The sequence below is a fragment of the Ranitomeya variabilis genome, chromosome 8 (assembly GCF_051348905.1).
Source record: "Ranitomeya variabilis isolate aRanVar5 chromosome 8, aRanVar5.hap1, whole genome shotgun sequence".
NCBI lineage: Eukaryota > Metazoa > Chordata > Amphibia > Anura > Dendrobatidae > Ranitomeya > Ranitomeya variabilis.
The window spans coordinates 107,122,737-107,147,372 of NC_135239.1; the positions used below are offsets into that span (position 1 = coordinate 107,122,737).

General features: G+C 41.8%; 1 protein-coding gene across 4 annotated transcripts in view; it reads left to right on the top strand.

Annotated features, from left to right (window-relative positions):
* PLA2G4A (phospholipase A2 group IVA) overlaps positions 1-24,636 on the top strand; it is a 241,714-nt gene that overhangs the window by 57,210 nt on the left and 159,868 nt on the right. Inside the window, exons 2-8 of one of the 4 annotated variants that reach the window (XM_077277665.1) lie at positions 10,636-10,746; positions 17,357-17,438; positions 17,728-17,876; positions 18,885-18,998; positions 19,406-19,443; positions 20,169-20,313; positions 21,315-21,451. In XM_077277665.1, the coding sequence (XP_077133780.1) occupies positions 10,714-10,746; positions 17,357-17,438; positions 17,728-17,876; positions 18,885-18,998; positions 19,406-19,443; positions 20,169-20,313; positions 21,315-21,451 (698 nt within the window). In that variant the 5' untranslated portion in view covers positions 10,636-10,713. Of the gene's footprint in view, positions 1-10,635; positions 10,747-14,779; positions 14,967-15,053; positions 15,073-17,356; positions 17,439-17,727; positions 17,877-18,884; positions 18,999-19,405; positions 19,444-20,168; positions 20,314-21,314; positions 21,452-24,636 lie in introns of those variants that run through there. The other 3 variants (XM_077277666.1, XM_077277668.1, XM_077277667.1) reach the window with 3 other exon arrangements.

Below are 24,636 nucleotides of genomic sequence, written 5' to 3' on the forward strand. Positions count from 1 at the left end.
GTTCAACCACCAGAGGGCGCATCACCGCAACTCAATGTAAGTACAGATCACTCAGATTTCCTTTCATTACCCGGGGATTACAACCACGAGCGAGTGCATTAGCGCAGCTCATGGCTGCAAAATAATTAACCCCTTCAGATGGATTACTTCGTGGGACGTGACAGTTCATCTGAAGGTATGTATCTTGTGAGTTTATTATTTTGTCAAGCGAGGGTGTTCTGATGGATTGAGAGAACAATAAAATACTATAACAACCTGTGTGTTTATTTCATTAAAATCATTTTTAATAATGTGTGTGTCTTTTTTAACCCTTTCATACAATTGGATTAATAATGGATAGGTGACATAATTGACGCCTCTCCATTATTAATCTGGCTTAATGTCACCTTACAATAGCAAGGTGGCATTAACCCTTCATTACCCCATATCCCACCACTACAGGGAGTGGGAAGAGAGTGGCCAAGTGCCAGAATAGGCGCATCTTCCAGATGTGCCTTTTCTGGGGTGGCTGGGGGCAGATGTTTGTAGCCACGGGGGGGCCAATAACCATGGACCCTCTCCTGGCTATTAATATCTGCCCTCAGTCACTGGCTTTACTACTCTGGCGGAGAAAATTGCGCGGGAGCCCACGCCAATTTTTTCCGACATTTAACCCTTTATTTGAGCAGCTACAGCGGCCAAATTTTGCACATACACACTACTAACATTAGTAGTGTGGAATATGCAAAAAAAAAAAGGGGATATGAGATGGTTTACTGTATGTAAACCATGTCTCATATCCTGTCGGGTTGGGGAAGGAGAAATGAGAAGCCGGCAATTGAATTACCGGCTTTTCACAGATATCGCGCTGAATGAAATATAAATACAGAATATATATATATATATATATATATATATATATATATATATATATATATATATATATATATATATATATATATCTCAATGACATATATATATATATATATATATATATATATATATATATATATATATATATATATATATATATATATATATATATATATACACACTGTATATATTTTTTAACGAACATTTGAGCACATAAATCCATTAGATGTCGGTTTTGCAAGCCTGCGAGAAAATCTCGGCATACGGATGCCATACGGATGTCACACGGATGTCAAAGGGATCATTTGATGCGAGGAAATCGCATCCTCGCACTGCACACGGATCACTGTTTTGGAAACATTTGTGCGATTCTCGTCCGTGAAAAACGGACCTTTTTTTATACGTTAAGTGTGTCCCCGGCCTTAGACATTAGATAGATTATATATATATATATATATATACATACACACATATACATATATATCTCTATCCTGGCTTCCATTAATCCTTTATGTCCATATTCGGCTTTACAAACATAAAAACAAAGACCTGCCAACCGAAAAGTAAATACATGATTCGGGATAGAGCAATTCTTTGCTGTATAAATCTAGTTGAACAGTATAGGGTACATACCAATATTGTTATTTTTTAAGTGACTTTTTCCTGGATCTTTTTATCAGTTGTCTGGTTTATATAGTTTGCAGCAAGTTCTCATCATTCTGCAGTATTGTCTTCAGCCCAAATACAACAATGCGTCAAGTCATTTTATTAGTTCAGGACGCAGACAAAGATCTAGGTATGAGTAATGAGACTGTCTGCATAACTTTTGTGTAATAGGTTAAACGGAAAGGTGGCATCACAGGATGTGTCATGTCCAGGCTACTTCATATATATTTTTTCATGTTGTATTAAAATACTATTTATATTTGTCATTCAATAAAATTATAGATTTCCACAGAGAGAAAAGTCAATAGACATACAACTAGATATCAACAAAACCTATGGGGAAAATGCAAACAGCTGGATTTTACATATCAACTTGCTATTTGCATTACAGTTTTTGAAGTAATTGAGCAGTACTGTTGGAGGGTCAGCATAGGGTTATACAGGTCCTTCTCAAAAAATTAGCATATAGTGTTAAATTTCATTATTTACCATAATGTAATGATTACAATTAAACTTTCATATATTATAGATTCATTATCCACCAACTGAAATTTGTCAGGTCTTTTATTGTTTTAATACTGATGATTTTGGCATACAACTCCTGATAACCCAAAAAACCTGTCTCAATAAATTAGCATATCAAGAAAAGGTTCTCTAAATGACCTATTACCCTAATCTTCTGAATCAACTAATTAACTCTAATCACATGCAAAAGATACCTGAGGCTTTTAAAAACTCCCTGCCTGGTTCATTACTCAAAACCCCCATCATGGGTAAGACTAGCGACCTGACAGATGTCAAGAAGGCCATCATTGACACCCTCAAGCAAGAGGGTAAGACCCAGACAGAAATTTCTCAACAAATAGGCTGTTCCCAGAGTGCTGTATCAAGGCACCTCAATGGTAAGTCTGTTGGAAGGAAACAATGTGGCAGAAAACGCTGTACAACGAGAAGAGGTGACCGGACCCTGAGGAAGATTGTGGAGAAGGACCGATTCCAGACCTTGGGGAACCTGAGGAAGCAGTGGACTGAGTCTGGTGTGGAAACATCCAGAGCCACCGTGCACAGGCGTGTGCAGGAAATGGGCTACAGGTGCCGCATTCCCCAGGTAAAGCCACTTTTGAACCATAAACAGCGGCAGAAGCGCCTTACCTGGGCTACAGAGAAGCAGCACTGGACTGTTGCTAAGTGGTCCCAAGTACTTTTTTCTGATGAAAGCAAATTTTGCATGTCATTCGGAAATCAAGGTGCCAGAGTCTGGAGGAAGACTGGGGAGAAGGAAATGCCAAAATGCCTGAAGTCCAGTGTCAAGTACCCACAGTCAGTGATGGTGTGGGGTGCCATGTCAGCTGCTGGTGTTGGTCCACTGTGTTTCATCAAGGGCAGGGTCAATGCAGCTAGCTATCAGGAGATTTTGGAGCACTTCATGCTTCCATCGGCTGAAATGCTTTATGGAGATGAAGATTTCATTTTTCAGCACGACCTGGCACCTGCTCACAGTGCCAAAACCACTGGTAAATGGTTTACTGACCATGGTATTACTGTGCTCAATTGGCCTGCCAACTCTCCTGACCTGAACCCCATAGAGAATCTGTGGGATATTGTGAAGAGAAAGTTGAGAGACGCAAGACCCAACACTCTGGATGAGCTTAAGGCTGCTATTGAAGCATCCTGGGCCTCCATAACATCTCAGCAGTGTCACAGGCTGATTGCCTCCATGCCACGCCGCATTGAAGCAGTCATTTCTGCCAAAGGATTCCCGACCAAGTATTGAGTGCATAACTGAACATTATTATTTGATGGTTTTTTTGTTTGTTATTAAAAAACACTTTTATTTGATTGGCCGGGTGAAATATGCTAATTTATTGAGACAGGTTTTTTGGGTTATCAGGAGTTGTATGCCAAAATCATCAGTATTAAAACAATAAAAGACCTGACAAATTTCAGTTGGTGGATAATGAATCTATAGTATATGAAAGTTTAATTGTAATCATTACATTATGGTAAATAATGAAATTTAACACTATATGCTAATTTTTTGAGAAGGACCTGTATTTATATTCACACTAATTGAATTAGGCTATGTGCACATGTTCCGGATTTTTCGCTTTTTTTACGTTTTTTCGCTATAAAAACGCGATAAACACATCCATTAAGCATCCTATTAATAGAACGCAATCCGCAATTTTTGCATATGTTGCGTTATTTCTGCGAAAAAAAACGCATTGCGGTAAAAAGCGCAGCATGTTCATTAATTTTGCGGATTTTTTGCCGCTATATATTGCATTGGGGAAGCTCCGGAAAAAAATGCAAAAAAATCCACACAAAAAAAAAAACGCGTACAAAAACGCGCTAAAAACTCATGCGGATTTCCTGCGGAAAAAGTCCGGTTTGGGTCAGGAAATTTCTGCAAAGATTCCTGACGTGTGCACATAGCCTTAGTCAAATAAAGATCCCTTATTAAACACCCTACTTAGGGTATGTTTCCACGGTCCGTAAATGCTGCGGGTTTGGCGCTGCGTACAGCCGCAGCGTCAAACCAGCAGAGGCCAGGTGTTACAGCATAGTGGATGGGATTTCAAGAAATCCCATGTCCACTATGCGTTCCGAGACGCCCGCAGCAGCCTTGCGTAAATGGACATGCGGCGTGTCTTTCCAGACCGCAGCATGTCTATTTATGTTGCAGAGACGCTCAGTCTCCGCAGCATAAATTTCCCATAGACTATCATTACATGCGGTAAAACCACATTTTCTTTATAGTCACATGCGTAGTAAGTGCTGAAACGCAGCTTACTACGCATGTGAACTAATTTACATAATGTCTTACCTTGTGCCACAGCCGGAAGTTTGCGTCCACTGCAGTTCTCACTATGAGACCAGCTGACTGGGAGAACTGCCATGCACGTGACCACCGGGGTTATTTCTGGTCACTAGCAAAGTTCTCACGGTCAGCTGACCATGAGAACTGCAGCGCAGGTGACTGCTGAAGACAGAGTTATCTCCGGTGATCATCTACAAGCTCTGCTGTGTCTGGATGTCAGGTTGGATGGTGGCATAATGCCACCAATCAGCCAAAGGCATCCAGATGTAGCAGACTGGACTCGTCGTGGGACACTCGGTAATTGGACTATGTCGGACAGGGAGTATTTCTGTTGGTTTATTATTTAAATTTTAATGCAGGAGACAAGGGAGTCTGGGATTAGGTGATGCACTAAGTATGGTAAATTAAGATTATTAAAGGACTTTATTCTGGCCGTGACTTTATTCACCATATAACTATAAGATTAGTAATGGATAGGTGTCTTATAGACGCTTCTCCATTACTGAGCCGTGGGCTTGTTGTCACCTGACAATACACAGGTGACATCAACCCCACAAATTTTACACCACTTGCCACTGCTACAGGGCAAGTGGGAAGAGCCGGGTAAAGTGCCACAATTGGCGCATCTTTGGATGGGGCGGCTGCGGGCTGCCATTTTTAGGCTGTGAGGGCCAAAACCCGTGGGCCTCGCAGCCTGAGAATACCAGGCTGCAGCTGTCTGCCGTTTCCTTGGCTGGTTAACAAAAATAAGGGGACCCCATGCTGTTTTTTTTGGAGGGGATCCCACTATTTATGCTAACCATTCAAAGTAAGCAGACTGCTGTGGCCTGGTATTATCAGGCTAGTAAGGTTCATGGATATTGGATCCTTACCAGCCTGAAATACCAGTGCCAGTAGTCTGCTTTATTCTGGCTTGTTACTTAACATGTATAGGGGGACCCAACACTTTTTTTTTTTAATTATACTTGAGTATAAGCTGACCCAAGTATAAGCCGACCCCCCTAATTTTGCCACCAAAAACTTGGAAAACGTAATGACTCGAGTATAAGCCTAGGGTGGGAAATGCAGCAGCTACTTGTAAATGTCAAAAGTGAAAATAGATACCAATAAAAGTAAAATTAATTGATACATCAGTAGGTTAAGTGTTTTTGAATATCCATATTGAATCAGGAGGCCCATATAATGCTCAATACAGTTCATGATGGGCCCCATAAGATGCTCCATATTAAAATATGCCCCATATAATGCTCCATATACAAGTGTGCCCCATATAATGCTCCATGCAGTTCATTATGGCCCCATAAGATGCTCCATATGCAAATATGCCCCATACAGTTCAGTATGGCCCCATAGACGCTCCATATAACAATGTGCCACATATAATGCTGCTGCAATAAAGAAAAATAAAAAATGACGTACTCCCCTCTCGTCGCTGCTCCTCAGCGTCCCGTCTCTCCGCACTGACTGTTCAGGCAGAGGGCGGCGCGCACACTAATACGTCATCGCACCCTCTGACCTGAACAGTCACTGCAGAGGACGCGGAAGACGGAGCGGCGCTGACGCTGGAACGAGGGACAGGTGAATATTTAATACTCACCTGCTCCCAGCGCAGTCCCTGGCAACTTCTCCCGGACAGATGGTCTCCGGCACCGCTCATTACAGTAATGAATATGCGGCCCCACCCCTATGGGAGTGGAGTAAATATTCATTACTTTAATGAGCGGTACCACGTGACCGCTGAACAGAGGAAGAAGGTGCCGGAGACCATGGGACACGCAGGGACAGTAAACACTGCGGGTTGGATGCTGCATACATCTGCAGCATCCAACCCGCAGCGTCCAGCTGTTACAGCATAGTGGATGGGATCAAGAAATCCCATGTCCATTATGTGTGCATCAATGCCCATGCCTCACCCACAGAGGCCGACATGCCTATTACTGCAGTGCGCAGGCGCCGGGAAAGGTCAGAGAGGCCCGGCGCCTGCGCACTGCAGTACTTTGCTCTGCCCTCAACAGGGCAGACAAAGTACGCCTGCGTCGGAGCGTGAAGACAAGAAGAGGACGTCATCCTATGACCTAGGGACGGACCGCAGCGGGACCGTCCCTAGGTGAGTAGAATCTAACCTCTTTTTCTCAGCTTTCAGGATACATTGGGGGCTTATCTACAGCATTCCAGAATGCTGTAGATAAGCCCCTGGTGCCGGTGGGTTTAGCTCAACTTCCATTTTGGGGGTGACAGGTTCCCTTTAAGGTATAAACATGTACTAGGTAGGGATAATAAGGATGGAATATGATAGAAAGAGACTGTAAGCTACTAGATATATAGTACTTTAAAAGAAATTATGTCCATGCTATATGGTTTTAATGAATATGGTCTATTTCCGTTTTACTAATTAAAAATAAAAGTTATGTTTTATTAGGGTCTTTGCTAAGGGATCTTTATTTGCCTAAGGCAATTAGTGTGAATAAAAATTGGTTCAAGTTACCTTTTTCTATCAAGGAAGGTAACATTGGAAGAACCTAGCCCAGAGTCCCAGATCTTTAAAAAAATAAATAAAATTGCTAATTATGAATATTGTTAAAATTCAAATAAATCTTCCATATGTATAACACTGTGTTGACACTCTCCATTTGGATTTGCATGGGTGGGTGCTAGTTCTTCCACAGATGGGATGGCTCAACTCATTGCCATGGAGAATATTATTTAAAAGATCTTTTGCTGTGAGTGGAGAGTAAGAAAGGTAACATGGGAATAGGAGCCAGTTCTATGCTGTTTAGCTACAAAGATGAACAACACATCTGGTCATACAAAAGTCAGCTTTCACCCTGCACCTCTCCCTCAGCGACCATCACAAAAATGTGAACGTCCCTGAATAATAGAGAATAGAGCCTTGCCTCTTATCACAGCAAAAGCAAGCGTTAAGAGTATCAGGAATAATGCTGGGTAACTTTACTGAGGAACCATGGAGAGTTTGAAGAGGCTTGTCCCATTTTTAGTTCCTACTTCCCAATATACATTGGGGCAGGGGAGGGATTGCAGCAACCTGTATAAAACAATAAAGAAATTAACCAAAACCTATGAGAGTAGAGGGAATTTTAAATGAGGCAAATTAAAACCTGAGCTTCAGGAGCATGATAATGAAGTGTAAAAAGCTTCTAAACTGAGAACATTTGGAAACATAATCAACTGTGAGTGCAAGAGTGCAGGCCCCAACCAGGGATCTCCGCGCTAACGATCTGGCCAATTACTTCAAAGAAAAAAAAATTGACCGCATCCGACAGGAAATTTTCTCCCAAACTCCTCATACCATGCCCTGTCCTCCCTCCCCTACTACATCTCGCTCACTCTCTAACTTTGAACCAGTCACAGAAGAAGTAGTAATCAGGCTCCTTGCATCTTCTCACCCAACCACTTGCACCAGTGACCCCATTCTGTCACATCTCCTCCAGTACCTTTCCCTTGCTGTCACCGCTCACCTAAAAAAAGTATTCAACCTCTCTTCTGGTATCTTTCCCTCCTCATTTAAGCATGCCATCATACATCCATTACTTAAAAAACCATCCCTCAACCAAAACTGTGCCGCTAACTATAGACCTATCTCTAATCTTCCCTTCATTCCTAAACTCCTGGAACGCCTAGTCCACTCCAGTCTTATCCACTATATCTCAGATAACTCTTCTCGACCCTCTACAATCCATTTTCCGCTCTTTACACTTTACTGAAACTGCCCTTACTAAAGTCTCTAATTAACTACTAACAGCTAAATCTAATGGACAATACTCCATGCTAATTCTCTTGGATCTCTCTGCAGCATTTGACACTGGATCATCAGCTCCTCACTATGCTCCACTCCATTGGCCTGAAGGACACTGTTGTCTCCTGGTTCTCCTCCTTTCTCTCTGACTGCTCCTACTATGTATCTTTTGCTGACTCCTCCTCCTCTCATCTTCCCCTTACTGTTGGGGTTCCTCAAGGATCGGTTCTAGGCCCCTTCTCTTCTCTTTGTATACTGCCCCTATTGGTCAAACAATCAGTAGATTTGGTTTCCAGTACCAGCTCTATGCTGATGACACCCAATTATACACCTGCCTTTTTTTTAAAAAACACCAGTGATTGTCTTACCGCTGTCTCTAACATCATGTCCTCCCTCTATCTGAAACTGAACCTGTCAAAAACTGAACTCCTTGTGTTTCCTCCCTCTACTAATGTACCTATGCCTGACATTGCCATTTCCGTGTGTGGTTCCACCTTTACTCCCCAGCAACATGCCCTCTCTATTGGGGTCATACTAGATTCTGAGCTTTAATTCATCCCCCACAGCAAAACACTGGCTCGCTCTTGTTACCTGCACCTCAAAAACATTTCTAGAATTCGACCCTTGTAATTCTCTACTAATCAGTCTCCCTCTAAGGGTACTTTCACACTTATGGCCTACGTCGCAATGCGTCGTTTTGGAGAAAAAAACGTGTCCTGCAAAGTTGCCCGCAGGATGCGTTTTTTTCTCCATAGACTTGCATTAGTGACGCATTGCGACGTATGGCCACATGTCGCATCCGTCGTGCAACGGATGCGTCGTGTTTTGGCGGCCGCGACGCACAAAAAAAGTTCAATGTAACTTTTTTGTGCAACGGGTCCGCCATTTTCGACCACGCATGCGTGGCCGAAACGCCGCCCCCTCCTCTCCGGAACTCACAATGGGCAGCGGATGCGTTGTAAAACTGCATCCGCTGCCCACATTGTGCTAAATTTAGCACAACGTCCGTCGGGCTGACGGAAGTGTGAAAGTACCCTTACCAAACTCTCCCCTTTCCAATCTGTCTTGAATGCTGCATCCAGGATCATATTCCTCACCAACCGTTACACCGATACCTCTACCTTGTGCCAGTCATTACACTGGTTACCCATCCACTCCAGAATCCAGTACAAACTTATTACCCTCACCCACCAAGCACTCCATGGCTCAGCACCACCCTACATCTCCTCCGTGGTCTCATCCTACCACCCTACCCGTGCCCTCCGTTCTCCTAATGACCTGAGGTTAACATCCTCAATAATCAGAACCTCCCACTCACTTCTCCAAGACTTTTCACATGCTGCACCAATTCTTTGGATTACACTACCCAGGTTAATACAATTAATTCCCAATCCAAACAGTTTTAAGCGTGCCCTAAAAATGCATTTGTTCAGACTGGCCTACCGCCTCAACGCTTAACCTAACTATCCCTGTGTTGCCCATTCAAAATTTTTTACCATAACCAGGTTCCTCACATGATGTTATCACATCCTTTATGCATTTAATAGCCTTTCTGTGCCTGTATTGTTATATACTTAGGCTGATAACCGGTTCATTCAGCATTACATGAACACCCGATTCTTACACAATGGCTGGTCGGAACAACGAAAACAATTGTTATCATCCATCTTTCGTGTCTCCCCTTTTCCTCATAGATTGTAAGCTTGCGAGCAGGGCCCTCACTCCTCTTGGTATTCATTTTGATCTTTGCGTTTATTGTTATGCTGTAATGTCTATTGTCTGTACAAGTCCCCTCTAAACTGTAAAGTGCTGCGGAATATGTCGGCACTATAAAAATAAAATAATAATAAATAATAATAATAATCTGTGTGTCTCAGTTATGGTCGGCCACAAGTCGTAATCAACACCGTATGCAGCAAAGCAATACTGCAATCTCACTATTGCGAGAAAGATTGTCATGTACCTCCGTTCTTAATGAGTTTTTACAACAGTAGCTCCTTCCTTTAGTAACCAATTAAAGTGAATATTGGACAGGCTATTTGCTCGGATTTAATTGTTTTTTTTTGTGCATGACCTATGCATATTAAGGCCTAACTCACATGTCAGTTTTCACATATGAGAAAATGGAGTGAAGTTAACCACTATTTTTGATCACAGCATCATCTGTTTTTCTCTGCTGAGGAAAAAAATCTGAGTGCTGTCCATTTTTTTTCCCCCAGCCTTTCATTGCTGATCTTGACCAGACACTTAGAATATTGGACATGTCACTGCAATTTGCCCAGACCACTCAGTCTGCAAGAAATCACTGACATGTGAAAGACCCATAACTTTCATCCACATAAAACGGATGGGTTCAAGAAGTCCAAGATGGACACTTTTATTTTCATGTCCCTTTATTATTCTTTTGTATTTTTATGGTTCTGATACTTATTGACATAAAAGTGTATTGTCACTAATTTGGTTGGAGCTTCTTGTACTCTGTGTTTTAACTGAACGATCAAGAGCTCATTACAGTAATATTTGTCAACTCTTATTTATTTAGGATCATCAAGCCACTTTTGTTTTAGAAGGAAAAAAAAACAAAAACACGTTGTAGCGCTGTGGCCACCAGTCCCTCCACATGGCATGCATAGATCCCTATCAGAACATAATAGTAAGTATGGCTCCCTTCTCTTGCATTTGGTATACGGAGCTGTGATTTATACAATAGGTAAGCATGTAAAACTAAGGCCGGGATCACACTTGCGAGAAACTCGCAGGAGTCTCGTATCTCAATACGCGGTTCTGCTGCCAGCACTCGGACCGGAGCGCTCAGCTGCATAGCAATACATGCAGTCGTACATTCCGGTCCCAAGTGCCGGCAGCAGTGCCGGGTATTGAGATACGAGACTCCTGCGAGTTTCCCGCAAGTGTGTTCCCGGCCTTTGTCTTGAAGAAAAAAACTGCATGAATATAAAACAGGTCACATGGATTGTGAATAAAGCCAACAAATGTAGCAGACATTTCACACATTTGGTACAGTAGCTGCCGATGTGGTAGTTTACTATGCATACACAATGTGCAGGAAACGGTGAATATTCTATATTGTTTATTAGTATAGAATATTAGAATATAGTTTGTAGCTCCAGCTACACTAATCTTCACGTTTGGCTCAGCTGTTCCTGCTTCACCAACCTTTGGCCGGTAAGGCTACTTTCGCACTAGCGTTTTTCGGCGGACGTCGCAATGCGTCGTTTAGGAGAAAAAAAAGGCATCCTACAAAGTTGTCTGCAGGATGCGTTTTTTCCCCATAGACTTACATTACCGACGCATTGCGACGTATCGCCACACGTCGCAACCGTCGTGCGACGGTTGCGTCGTGTTTTGGCGCACTGCCGCCACAAAAAAAAAGTTACATGTAACTTTTTTTGTGCGTCAACTCCCCCCCTCCTCCCCGGACGTTACAATGGGGCAGCGGAAGCGTCGTAAGACTGCTTCCGCTGCCCCCGTTGTGCTTTTCTTTCACAGCATGCATCGGTACGTCGGCCCGACGCACTGCGACGGGCCCGTACCGACGCTAGTGTGAAAGCAGCCAACCTCCTACTATATTTATTGCCCACAAGTACAGGGATGCACAGCGTGATGTTCCAGAAAAGTCTGCGGAGGCTAAGGAAAAATGCCATTGTGTATGAAAGTAGGTTAGTGGGGCAACACTCAAAACAGGGCCCCCACATTGGTTTGACCTGAGTATTTTATGCATTCAAAATAGCCGATGCCTTTGCATTACAGCTATTACTCCAGATTGACGTTATTGTCTTGGGATAAGAACTCTTCCCTTAGAGGATGCATTTTCTATTACACACACGGTCCTGGAACATGCTATATATTTTATGAAGGATTCTCTTTAAGGCCACATTCACACGTTCAGTATTTTCCATCAGTATTTGTAAGCCAAAACCAGGAGTGGGTGATAAATACACTTTCCACTGCTGGTTTTGACTTAGGCTATGTGCACACGTTGTGGATTAGCCTTAGGAATTTCTGGTGCGGATTCTGCCTCTCCTGGCAGAAAACACAGCTGTGGATTTTGTGCAGATCCGCAGCGTTTTTTGTGCGTTTTTGCTGCGGTTTTTACCCCTGCGGATTTCTATAATGGAATGGGTATAATAACGCCGCAGATTCGCAAAAAAGAAGTAGCCTTAGGGTATGTGCACACGTTGCAGATTCTCTGCGGATCCACAGCGTTTTTTGCAGCGCAGAAACGCTGCAGATCCGCAATTGATTTACAGTACAATGTAAATCAATGAGAAAAAAAAAAAAGCCGTGCACACTTTGCGGAAAATCCGCTGCGGAAACGCTGCGGTTTAAAAGAAGTAGTATGTCACTTCTTTTTTGTGAATCTGCAGCGTTTTTGTACCCATTCCATTATATTAAACCACAGGGGTAAAAAACGCAGCAAATCCGCAAGAAAAACGCACAAAAAACACGACAAATCCGCAGGTGCGTTTTCTGCCAAAAGAGGCAGAATCCGCACCAGAAATTCCTAAGGCTAATCCGCAACGTGTGCACATAGCCTTACAGATACTGATGTTTAATTATGACCAAAACTGAATGTGTGAACGTGGCCTTAATCATAAGATTGTGGCAGTAATCTGCCTCCTACCGCGAGTAGTCAAAATATCATTTATACAACATACCTAGGAAAAGAAATGGAGCACACATCCAAAATGTATACATTGAATTATTGCTGCTAAGGAAAGAGTTACAAAATTGAATACAAGGTTCATTGTTACCATTCTGTTCAGACTGTATGAGGCCAACGGCCATGTCACTGGAAAACGGATCCATCGCTCAGTCGCGCCTACGGATTGTGACTGCGTAAAGAGAAGAATAAGGCGCACTGCAATATGAATGTAAAAATAATATTCATAGGAGGGTGCTAAACAGTAAAAAGAAACCAACAATAGAAATAAAGAGAAAAGTATACTGCAAAAAAATGCACACCATCCAAACAATGTGTGTCTCCTCACACCGGTATCATTTCTGGCTTATTATTTGTACTATTTAAGATTGTTGTACACGTCTTTTTTGCACCTTCCCTGACGAAGCCTGGTTCGCTGGGCGATACGCGTGGGATATCTGCTCTGCTCCAGGTTGTATGCTCATGGAGGGTTTCCTCTCCTTATTTTCATGAGCTCCGCTGTGCCGTCCATATGGTCACCTATCCAGCCCTTGGTTTGGTTTGGATTTGATATTATCCAGGCCCCTTTTGTCTTGGCCATGTTGCTTCATGGGATTCTTATTCTTTCCCTCTACCATTAGGGTTACCTATATGCTTGTCTCATTATAGACTATTACGCTATTGCCCCATGAGCCAGTAGGGTTGGGTATAGGTATGTCTTATTTTTCATATGGCTATTACAACCTGGTTAGTTTATTGTTTTTGGTCGTTTTAAGTATGTTTTAGATGTTTGTGTGTTTTAAAGATGTGTTAATAAATCATTTTGTTACACGTGTTATTGTTTGGATGGTGTGCATTTTTTTGCAGTATACTTTTCTCTTTATTTCTATTACGGATTGTGACTGATGCTAGAAGACGGAAGTGGGAAAAAGGCCTTAGTTGGTCTCTAACCTTAGGGTGCAGTAACACTACACTAGCAGGGGGAGCGACCCAGGTGCCTCACTGCACCCATGCTACAAGGTCACAACAGCCCACAGACACAGCATCGGGTGAATGGAGTTTAAAAATAACTCACCTTCCACATGGTCTCAGCGTGGCACCAAAGAGGCTGTGCCACTCTTGCTGTCTGCTGTGAATACAAAAAACACTTGAGCCAAATGGGAGGAGTGCTGGCAGAAATAAAAGTAGTAGACACGACTAAGCAATATAGCAGAATTGCTAAAAGAGAAAAGAACCACACAACCAAAACTCCGACAGTGATCTATTTAAAGGTGTGGCGCCACGCACTGACCACAAAGTGATTCCACACCAGTATGGGAGTGACCCAGGTGCCCCACAGGCACAGCTCCTTAAAAAGAGTTTAATACGAAGGAGAAAAAAACTCATTTTTTACATGGTGTCAGGCAAATAAAAAACTATGATTAAGGCTACGTTCACATTTGCGTTGTGCGCCGCAGCGTCGGCGCCGCAACGCACAACGCAAACAAAAACGCAGTTGCGTTATGAACAAAAAACGCAGCGTTTTGCGCCGCATGCGCCCCCCCAAAGTCTAGACAATTTTTGCAATTTTTTTGGAAAACGCATGCGTCGTACAACGCACCACGACGCAAGTACTTGCGTCGTCTGCGTTGTCAATGCAAATCAATGGGAAAAAGGCGCATCGACGACGCAAAAGCGACGCAAACACGACGCATGCGTTTTTTAAAAAGTCGGCGCCGCAAAAAAAATGCAACATGTTGCGTTTGCCGCGCCCTGACAGGTGCGCCCTAACGCCGCATGCGGCGTACGACGCACCAAAACGCATGACAACGCATGTACATGCGGCGCCATGCGGCCCCAATGTTAAAGATAGGGCCGCACGACGCATGCGTTTTGGTGCGGCGACGACGCTGCGGCGCACAACGCAAATGTGAACGTAGCCTTAAATAGGTAGAACTCCTCTTACAGTCTCTGTTGATTGGAAACCATCTGGGCCAAATGGGAGGAGTGCTCAGCCTCTATAAGTCAATGTATAAGGGTTTGATGTGCTGTTGATGGTTTTTTTTTAATTTGTTTTCTATAGTTGTTATATTGCACAGGCTGTCGCCTCTCTTTTTATTTCCATGCTACCAGCACTTCTCACATTTGGTCAAAGTGTTTTTAAATAAGCAGAATTCTGCAAGAGGTGACCTGCCTGTTTTGCCCTCAGCTGTTTGTCTTAGGCCATGTGGCAGGTGAGGCTGGTTTATCTATACACTTGGTGTTGTTGGCATGGCTTGGACCTGTGGGGGCTTTGCCTTGCAGTTATGGGGGCTGGCACCTAGGCCACATCCTCTTCTGGTGCGGTATTGTTTCAGCAATGGTTAAGGTTGGGGTCCCATTAAGGCCAAGTGCACACATTTAGTATTTTACCTCAGTATATGTAAGCTAAAACCAGGACTGGAACAATCAGAGGGAAAGTATAGTATAAGCACGTCACCACTTTGCATTTATCGCCCACTTCTGGCTTTGGCTTACAAATACCGAGGTAAAATACTGACCAAATACTGAATTTTATCAGCGTATCCTTTTTTCTTACATGGGAGGGGTTGGAAATGATGGTGTTTTTTTTTATTTTTTAAAGCTTTTATTATCATAGTCCTGCAAAACATGGATGGCATCCAAATGCTGTCTATTTTTTTTCTTTTCGTTTTTGTTCTCGCCCCCTCACCTCCATAGACTTGGTTTGGTGAGATTGATCCGAGACTTCAAAATCGGACAATTTTCCATGTTTTTTACAGATCACTTAGTCCACGAAAATACATGGATGTGTGAACTACCCATAGACTATTGTAGGTATATTAGGTGTAGAGCATGGTTAGAACTCGTACAAAAATGCTGAATTGGCCTTCAGAGATTTGCGGTGACATGGTAGTGGTCTTCCTACAGTCCAATCAGAATATTCATTGAAAACCTTGTGTTCAGTAGTGTAAATTTTTGCGTAGTTGCAATACGTCATATTTTTTTTGTTTTTTCACAGTTATGTTAAAGTGTTAATCATTTAATTGAATTTCCTGGCCAAGTATTACAAGCTTTGTATCGCAAAACTGGAAATCTGAACTTAGTGCAGTGCTAAACAAAAAAAAAAAAAACACAATTGTAATTCTGGCGTTTCAAAATTGTTTTTTTTTTCTGGTTGAAGACATGTGGTTTCAAAGATTTTGTCTTTTAGTAGAACCGACTTTTTTGGACACATCAATGCAAGTGTTTGTGTAATAAAAAAAATATAATAGAGATGTACTTTGTATATAACCTTTATTTTTAATTGAGGAGAAAAGGGTTTTCAAATTTTTATTAACTTCTTTTATATTTAAAACTTTTTATTTTTTTAGTTTCCTTAAGGAACTCGAAATTGTGATCACTTGATCATTTATACTATATACTGCAATACTGTGGTATTGCAGCATATAGTGAAGACCTGGTTCTCCTATGGAGCTCTGCTGGACTTTATCGGAAGCCTCAGGCTATGTTCACACTTTGCGGTTTTTGCTGCGGATCCGCAGCGGATTTGATGCTGCGGATCCGCAGCAGTTTTCCATGCAGGGTACAGTACAATGTTACCCTATGGAAAACAAAAACCGCTGTGCCCACATTGCGGAAAATCCCTTTAAAAACCGCGCGGAATTGCTGCGGAAAAAAAGAAGGAGCATGTCACTTCTTTCTGCGGATTCCGCAGCGGTTTTCAACATGCACCAATAGGAAAGTGCTGTTGAAAACCCGCAGAGGAATCCGCAGAAGAAACCGCAGGAAAATCCGCAATGAAAACCGCAGCGGTTTTGCACTGCGGTTTTTCCAAATCCGCTGCGGAAAAATCCGCAGCAAAATCTGCAAAGTGTGAACAAGCCCTAAGATTGCAGCAATAGGGGCCTTCAGAAGTCCTCCATCTGCACTGACAACGATAGGTTGGTGATGGGTTCCCTTTCATTTTAAATAGATGCTAATTTTAAGAGCTGCTGTAAGTCAGGTGCCTCATTGTGTGTGGGGAAAACAATCTGAATTCAGTGAAACCATTGATAAAGGTAGCTAACAGGGCACAAGTGCTTTCTGTATAACTTAGTCACCATTTTGTAAAATTTATTGGTGAGATGAGGGGAGGATCAGGAGGTGTATTTCACCATAATTAAGGTTGTCACTACCTAGAACCAGTTGTTTCAGCCACTACCATGGTATTTTAATTCACCGCCTGGAGTGTTTTCTATTCACACCAATAAAGATTTGGTGAATTTTACTGCAATCATTCACGTCCAAGGCATGGATGCTTCCCTTGCTCCAGATCCTCAAACGGTGCATGCGGGTGAGCTGGACTCTCACACTAAACCCTAGTGCTCAGCACCTTCTGTAATCCCACATTATTCAGACGCTTTTCGTATTATCAGTCCCCAGAGTTCCCCGCTGCCCGCTGTGGCATGGGTCCAGGTAAGTGAACCGTAGAATTCTAAGAAAATATGCTCCTGTAATTTTATGTTATGGGTATGTGAGTGATGTAAAATGGTGAAACGTTTCCTGTACTTATTTCCAATGCACTTTTACAGTGTATTGTGTCATTTAGCAAAACCTCATTATTTTACAACTTTTTCCTTCACAGGTTGAACATCAGTATTCACACAGATTTAGAGTAACTGTCCTTAAAGCCACTAATGTCACCAAAGGAACCTTCGGTGATATGCGTAAGTAATATTTATGGCCTTTTTTTGTCCCCCTATTCCAATAGTAAATGCCACTCCTGATAACATTTAGCTGACGGCTCTTCTAAAATTTTTAAATTAATATACAGTACTCATCAGTTGTTTTTTTTTTTTTTTTTGTACAATAAAATACAGTTTACAAATTAAATTCCCTTTTTTAATCAGAATGAAAGTATTGTGACTGTATAGAAATGATTGAGGCCCATCATGGCCATCCATAAAAAGCCACTTCCCTGTAAACCATAATTGTAGTTCTTTTATCCTTTTACAGTTGACACGCCGGACCCGTATGTGGAACTTTATATTGCATTAGCGCCAGATGGTAGAAAAAGAACCAAACACATCAACAATGATGTTAATCCATTCTGGAATGAAGCTTTTGAATTTATTTTGGATCCAAATCAGGATAATGTTTTGGAGGTATGGTGAACGTCCTGTCTTACTGATAATTCCATATAAAAAGGCTGAACATGGCTGAGCTACTCTCTTCTGGTATCAGCATGTTCCTTTATGCAAACGTTAACATAAATCTGTTAGGCCAGTCTCACATGTCCAGATTTTTCCGGTACGTGAAGAAACGGTCCCAGAGTTATCCGTGTGTGCACGTAGGCCATCCGTGTGCTGTCCGTGTTTATCGTCCGTGTGCTGTCCATGTTTTGAAACAATTTGTTTCAATTTTAACACTGACGTTAAAAAGCACACGAACGGCATCCGTGTGCGGTACGTGTTTACACGCACCCACTGACTTTAATGGGTCTGTGTGATCCGTGTGCTCCCACGAACACTGACATGTCTTCGTGTTTTGCACACGGACACATGGTCCGTGAAAACATGCTGACATGTGCAGAGACACATTCATTTTAATGTCTCTACGTGTGTCAGTGTCTCCGGTATGTGAGGAAACTGTCCCCACACGTACCGGAGCCACTGACACCTGAAACCGACCTTAGAAACAGTGAATTTCACAATTTGCTAAAGAAAACCTTGCCATTTTTATTTTAAGAAGGGTAATTTGTTTTCATCTAATAAATTCTGGTGTGGAAACACTTTTCAAATCCTTCTTTATTTATGCATAAATCCCTGCACTTACAGACCATGACTATCAATGAGATAATTAATGGTTGTCTAAGAAACGTTGTGTCCTTCTGAATGCACTTGAGTAAATTATTAGGATCCATTGCTGGCAGGTCTTTTTCCAATTGCCCACTGATGGCATCCCAGATGTGCTCAATGGGAGACAAGTCTGGAGAACCTGCAGGACATGGTAGCACGTCTATGTCTTGCAGGATGCTCACAGTAGCACAAAAGCATGATATGTGGTCTACCTCGATTGACTGCTCTTGCCGTCAGGGGTAGCGCAGTAATGTCTGGTGAGCCCAAGCAGTCTGCAACAGTTTTGATTTCTAACAACCACTTTGTTCTTCCTAGGTGACCTTGATGGATGCTAATTATGTGATGGATGAGACTCTGGGTACAGCAACATTTAAGATCACATCCTTGAAGCCTGGAGAGGAAACCGAAGTTCCTTTTACCTTTAATAAGGTAACAAAGATGACAAGATTATATTTGTAAAAAAAACTGACCAGTTACACTTCAAACTATAACATTGTCATAATCAGACGTACAGTGGTATTCAGACACTGCTGGATTACATTTGGAAAATGTACAGTCTTTCGCTAAGTACCTTCTACTTCGATTATTGAAATACAGAGACACTGTACTCCTTGTATTCGCTGTTCTGAACATAAGTGAGAGTGGAGGAAGCAACTATACACAGCAGACTGGTGAAATATGACAACACTGGCCACCAATGCTCCAAGACAGATGGGCAAAGCCTTTTATATATTTACTCTTGCGCCTGATTATATGTGATCCGTATATATTTACTCTTGCGCCTGATTATATGTGAAAAAGTCTAAAATTAGTTATATAATTCTCTTCCATATTAGGTTACAACGGTTTTCCTTGGATTCTCCCTAGAAGAATGGTATGCATCCATCCGGATATTTTAGTGCTTGAAGATTTTTATTTGTATTTTATTATTATCAAATAACACTAATTTGATGATGATGTCATACAGACATGCTGTCCCAGGCATTATTACATTGTATTGAGCTCTACTTTTTCTAAGTATTTATGTATCCTTTCCTCATAATCATGCAGTCTAATCTGCAGGCACCATGTTATAGAGCAGGGGGATCTGAGTAGATTGATATATGGTTTTGTGAGAATAGATTCAGTAGAACCTGTTTTATTCATTTATATCTCTGCTCTTTCTGGGGTTTTCAGTCCCATCAGTGACTGACGGCTATATCTGTATGTACTCCTATACAAAGAAAGCTGTCAGTCACTGATAGGACCGTTTTATAGACCAACCCTTACACCTCTTTATGTAGTGAAAGTAATTACTATTAACTCCAACGTTCAAAAGGACGGGCATTTTACTAGTACATTGTCTGCACATAGTAAAACCTATTACATGGTGATGCCATCCCCCTGAGTGCCAGGTCTTACTGCTCGGGGAGGATGTAATACTAATGAAGCAAATAACAGCGCTGATATCATGCAGGATTCTGAACATCACTGGCATCATAGTTATATGGTTATGAATGTGTGCAGAGATGATACATGTATACACTATATGTTATTCTGCAATGCTTGGGGGGGTGAGACCCAGAGCAAACTTCTTCTTTTTTTTTTTTTTGGATGCAGCTCGTCCACTGATTTGAGGTTCAGCATGGCTCTGTGCGATCACGAAAAGCTCTTCCGTCAGAAACGTAAACACGTGGTTATCGAAGGAATGAAGAAATTATTGGGACCTGAACAGAGTAAAGATTTGTATTCCACTTGTAGAGATGTGAGTTGTCATTCACAGCGTAAAAGAAATTTTCACCTGTAATTTGTGGACAGTGGCGATATGTTTGTGTAACCACAGCTGCTCATGCTCCTTTTTTTTTCTATTTAAGATTTGCATGTTTTAATGAGCTTTGCAATTTTTAAGGCTGCTGCATATTTTGGGTTTGAAACATTTTAGCTTGATTAAAAAAAAAAAAATTAGTTTTGGGGTCTATTTATGCCCTTAAAAAATACTTTACAGCTAGATATATGTTTTTCTTTAATGGAAAATCTCAAACATTAACACTGTGGGTTAAAAGTAAATCTCTTTGCATAGTTGGCGTATTATTAAAATAAACCTTACTGTTTAATGTAATAATCCAAATGCATTTCCTTTTGGCATGCGGTTTACTCCTCTACGTCAGTGCACCTCCTTAGAAACTTTATTGAATCCATAGATGAGCCATCTCATTTTCTTAGGCTACTTTCACACATCAGGTTTTCGCTGTAAGGCTAAATTTCAAAAAACCGGATCCGGCGAATGTTGCCGCCGGATCCATTTTTTTTTTTTCCAATTAGTGCCGGATTGCGCCGGATGACATTGCGTTTCGTCTGGTTTTCCAGGGATCCGGCAAATCTGCCGTTTCTGGAAAAAACGTCTATAGCAATGTTTTTTTGTCTCTGGCGAAAAAGCCAGAAACGCCGGATCGCACTTCCGGTTGTTTGGTAGAATGGAAGCCTATGGGAGCCGGAAGGTGCCGGCGCTGGATTCTGTTTTTTTTAAACTGAGCATGCTCCAAATTTTTTTTTCTATCCAATAATCTAGATATGCTATCCGGATCCATCGAAAAAACAGATCTGTCGCATCAGTTTTTCACAATCTGCACCAGATCCGTTTTTTCCAATATTTGCCGGATTGTGCCTGATGCAAAAAACCTGATGTGTGAAAGTAGCCGAAGTGGCAGTTGATTTCTTTATTTTTATTTACTTGAAAAATAATATTTTCAATGTATTTATTTTAAGGTACCAGTAATTGCAGTTCTTGGCTCTGGAGGTGGATTCCGTGCAATGGTTGGATTTTCTGGGGTGATGAAGGCTTTGTATGAATCAGGTATTCTGGACTGTGTCACATATATTGCTGGATTATCTGGATCTACATGGTAATTGGTTTGAAATTTAGATATTTTAAACATTTTTCTAATTGTTTTTTTCTCTGTTTAAATGGCAACTACTTGGCATTTAAATAACTGCTATGGCATCTTCTTATTGCAGTGATGGGCTTTTTTTGCTATTGTTTAGTGAGCTGCTTGCTGCAGTTTTGATAAAATCACGGTCTTATCAGCTACATATCTTTTTAAATATTTTTTTATTAATTTTTTGAATAAAAACCAGGAATTGGGAATAGGGGAGGGAAAATGTACAGTGAAGAATAGGGAGAGGGAATGGAAAGGGATACAATTAAAGAAAACAAAATAAAACTAGAGAACAAAATGTAATACAATAGTTCAACAGTAACAAAACACATAGATGCATTTAAATGAGTGCAATATTTTGGAAGGACAAGTAAATTACAATTATTTCTTTTATTTGAAAATCTATTAGGAGGTTAAGGAGTATAGAATTTATCAATCCAAATCTTCCATTTTTTTCAAGAAATTTTTAATACCACAATTATTTACAGCGAATCTCCACTCCAAAAAATTGTGCTGGTGAATTTGATCTATAATGTCTTCAAATTTAGGGAGATCTGGCTTATTCCACCAAAGCGCTAACATATATTTGACAACAAGAAATATATGAATGATAATGAATTTAATCTGAGGGTCAACTATTTCCATGTCCAGGGAAAAACGAGTATCTGCTACATATCTAACAGTTCTGTGAATGCTGAGCAGCCACCTCTGATTGGTATAATAAATAGTCGGGGTGGGGTCTTAGGATTATACAGAGCTCATGATTATGGTTGACTACATGGTAGTAGGTTTACTAGTCATCATCAGGTGGTGGTTTCCTGCTAAGGCCTCATTCACACATTTAACACATAAATATTGTACTGTGATTTTCACAGTTGGCGCACACATATCCATTGGTCTATTATAGTCTACGGCGCTGTTCACATGACAATGTGCTTGCAAAAAATCACGGGCTCACATCCATTATTTATTTTTTATCTCCGTGACAAAAGAAAATCCCCCATACAAGTCTTTTGGGCCTGTAAAAATCACTGACAGCACATAAATGCCAACAGCGTACAATTCTTTTCCATGATTAACATTGCAGTGAATAGGAGATGACTTGTAATTTCATTTATTTTTTCATATTTTAAAATCACTAAAGATAAAAACTGAAACTCTAATTTAAAACCCTGATTACACTGAGATTACATTTTTTTATACATATAAAAATGACTGATGTCTGAATGAGGCCTTACACAGTGATTTTTTTTATTTTATTTTTTTTATAACTACAGCAAGCAGCTTCAGTAAATGTATAGGTATCTGTCCCTACTTCATGCTACAGCAGTTCTACTGCTTTTGTGTTTTTATTTTTTCATACAATACATGGTGGGCCTGACATAATGGGTTATCTTATCTTATCTTCTACTGGTCATTGATCGATATAGCTAATATATTTTCATTCTCTGGATTGCTGAGATTTTCTCTAAGGCTGGCGTCACACTGGCGACTTAAGCGGACGAGTGCAATGCATTGCGCTCCGACCAATGTTACACTATGGGGCAGCTCCCAGCAGCCAATTTTTTTTATTTATTTTTTTTTTTTGGCGGCCATTTCCCTCGGTCCGAGACAATCGCAGCATGCTGCGATTGTCAGGGACACTAGGCCGACTCTCGGCTCACTCGCACCCATATAAGCCTATGGGTGCAAGTGAGACAGTGCACATCACTCGGACATCATCCGAGTGCTGTGCGCTAAACGCTGACCCCGGCAATGGAGGAGATGGATAAATTAGTTTCTCCGCCTCCTCTGCAGCTGTGCTCCGATCCGCTGTGTGAGAGAGGCTCGGAGCACAGACGCATGACTCTCGGCTCCTGCTCGCAGCTGAGGGTCATTAGCATATCAGATGTAATACGCTAGTGTAACGCCGGCCTTAGTCTCAGCTCAATTGATGGAAAAAAATAAAAAATGTTTTCAGTCTCAGAAAATAGTGACACAAATTTTACTTATTTTTTGCAAATTTCAGTTTTATTTGTTTTGTTCTTTTGACAGTCAAACTAAAAAAAACTGTACAAGTTTGGTATCACCATACAAAATTATACTTGCCTATTGCCAGTTCACTTTTACCACTTGATGAACGCTGTAAAAAAAAAAAAAAAAACTCCTAAGGGTATGTGCCCAAGATCAGGAAATGCTGTAGGTTTGACACTGCATATTTATGCAGTGTCAAACACACAGCAGCCAGCTGTGACAGCATAGTGGATGGAATTTCTAGAAATCCCATGTTCAATATGTGCGTATAGTCACCCGCGGACACAGATATGTGACGCGTCTATCAAGACCGCAGCATGTCAATTTATTCGATCACCCATAACATCACCATGAGAAAGGGGATCCGGCCTTCGAGGACAGGAAACCTACTGACATAAAATCAGTTGGTTTCCTGTCCTTGATGGGCAAACCTGTTACAGACATGCTGTTTGAAGGAGTTATTCCCAGGCCCAGCCAGTCAGGTCAGGCAGCGGAGGTCCTCTGCTTCGGTGGGTACGGGGTGCCTGGAAGTGCCACAGTGGGTTCAGGGGGACCTCACGATAGTATGCAGATGCAGCTGAGAGGTATCCGGGTAGGATAGCCAGCTCGGTTGTGGTCTGCGGGCGCAGAAAAAGATGCAGGGTGAGTATTGCTTGGAGCTCTGCCGGCGTGTCTTGGTAGCGTGGGTGCGTCCAGCGTGGGATCTGATGACGTGTCCAAGGCGTGCCCAGATTGAGAGGCTTGCTCTGATGATGTGGCCGAGGATCTGGGTGTGCACAGAGGGGGCGCACTCCGATGAATCTGAGGGTACCGGATCGGGGAGACTGGTCTGAGATTTAAAAAGTGGCTGGGACATGGCCCTGTGCTTCCTGGCCAATGATCCTCTCTAAGAAAACGGAGTCACCTGAGCAGCAGCAGCATATACAGCAGCAGCACCACATTCTGAAGCACCAGCAGCAAGTAAATCGGCAATGACCCTGTAGCAGTGCTGGAGTCGGCCATGGCAGTGAGACACGAGATTCTTCAGGAGTATCCAGTCAGACTAGCTCCAGCAGAATGGAGGAGTCATCAGCCTCCTGAGATGGTCTTTCGGCTGATCTTTGTGAAAGTTCACACGTTGATGTATTCTTCTCCTTCTT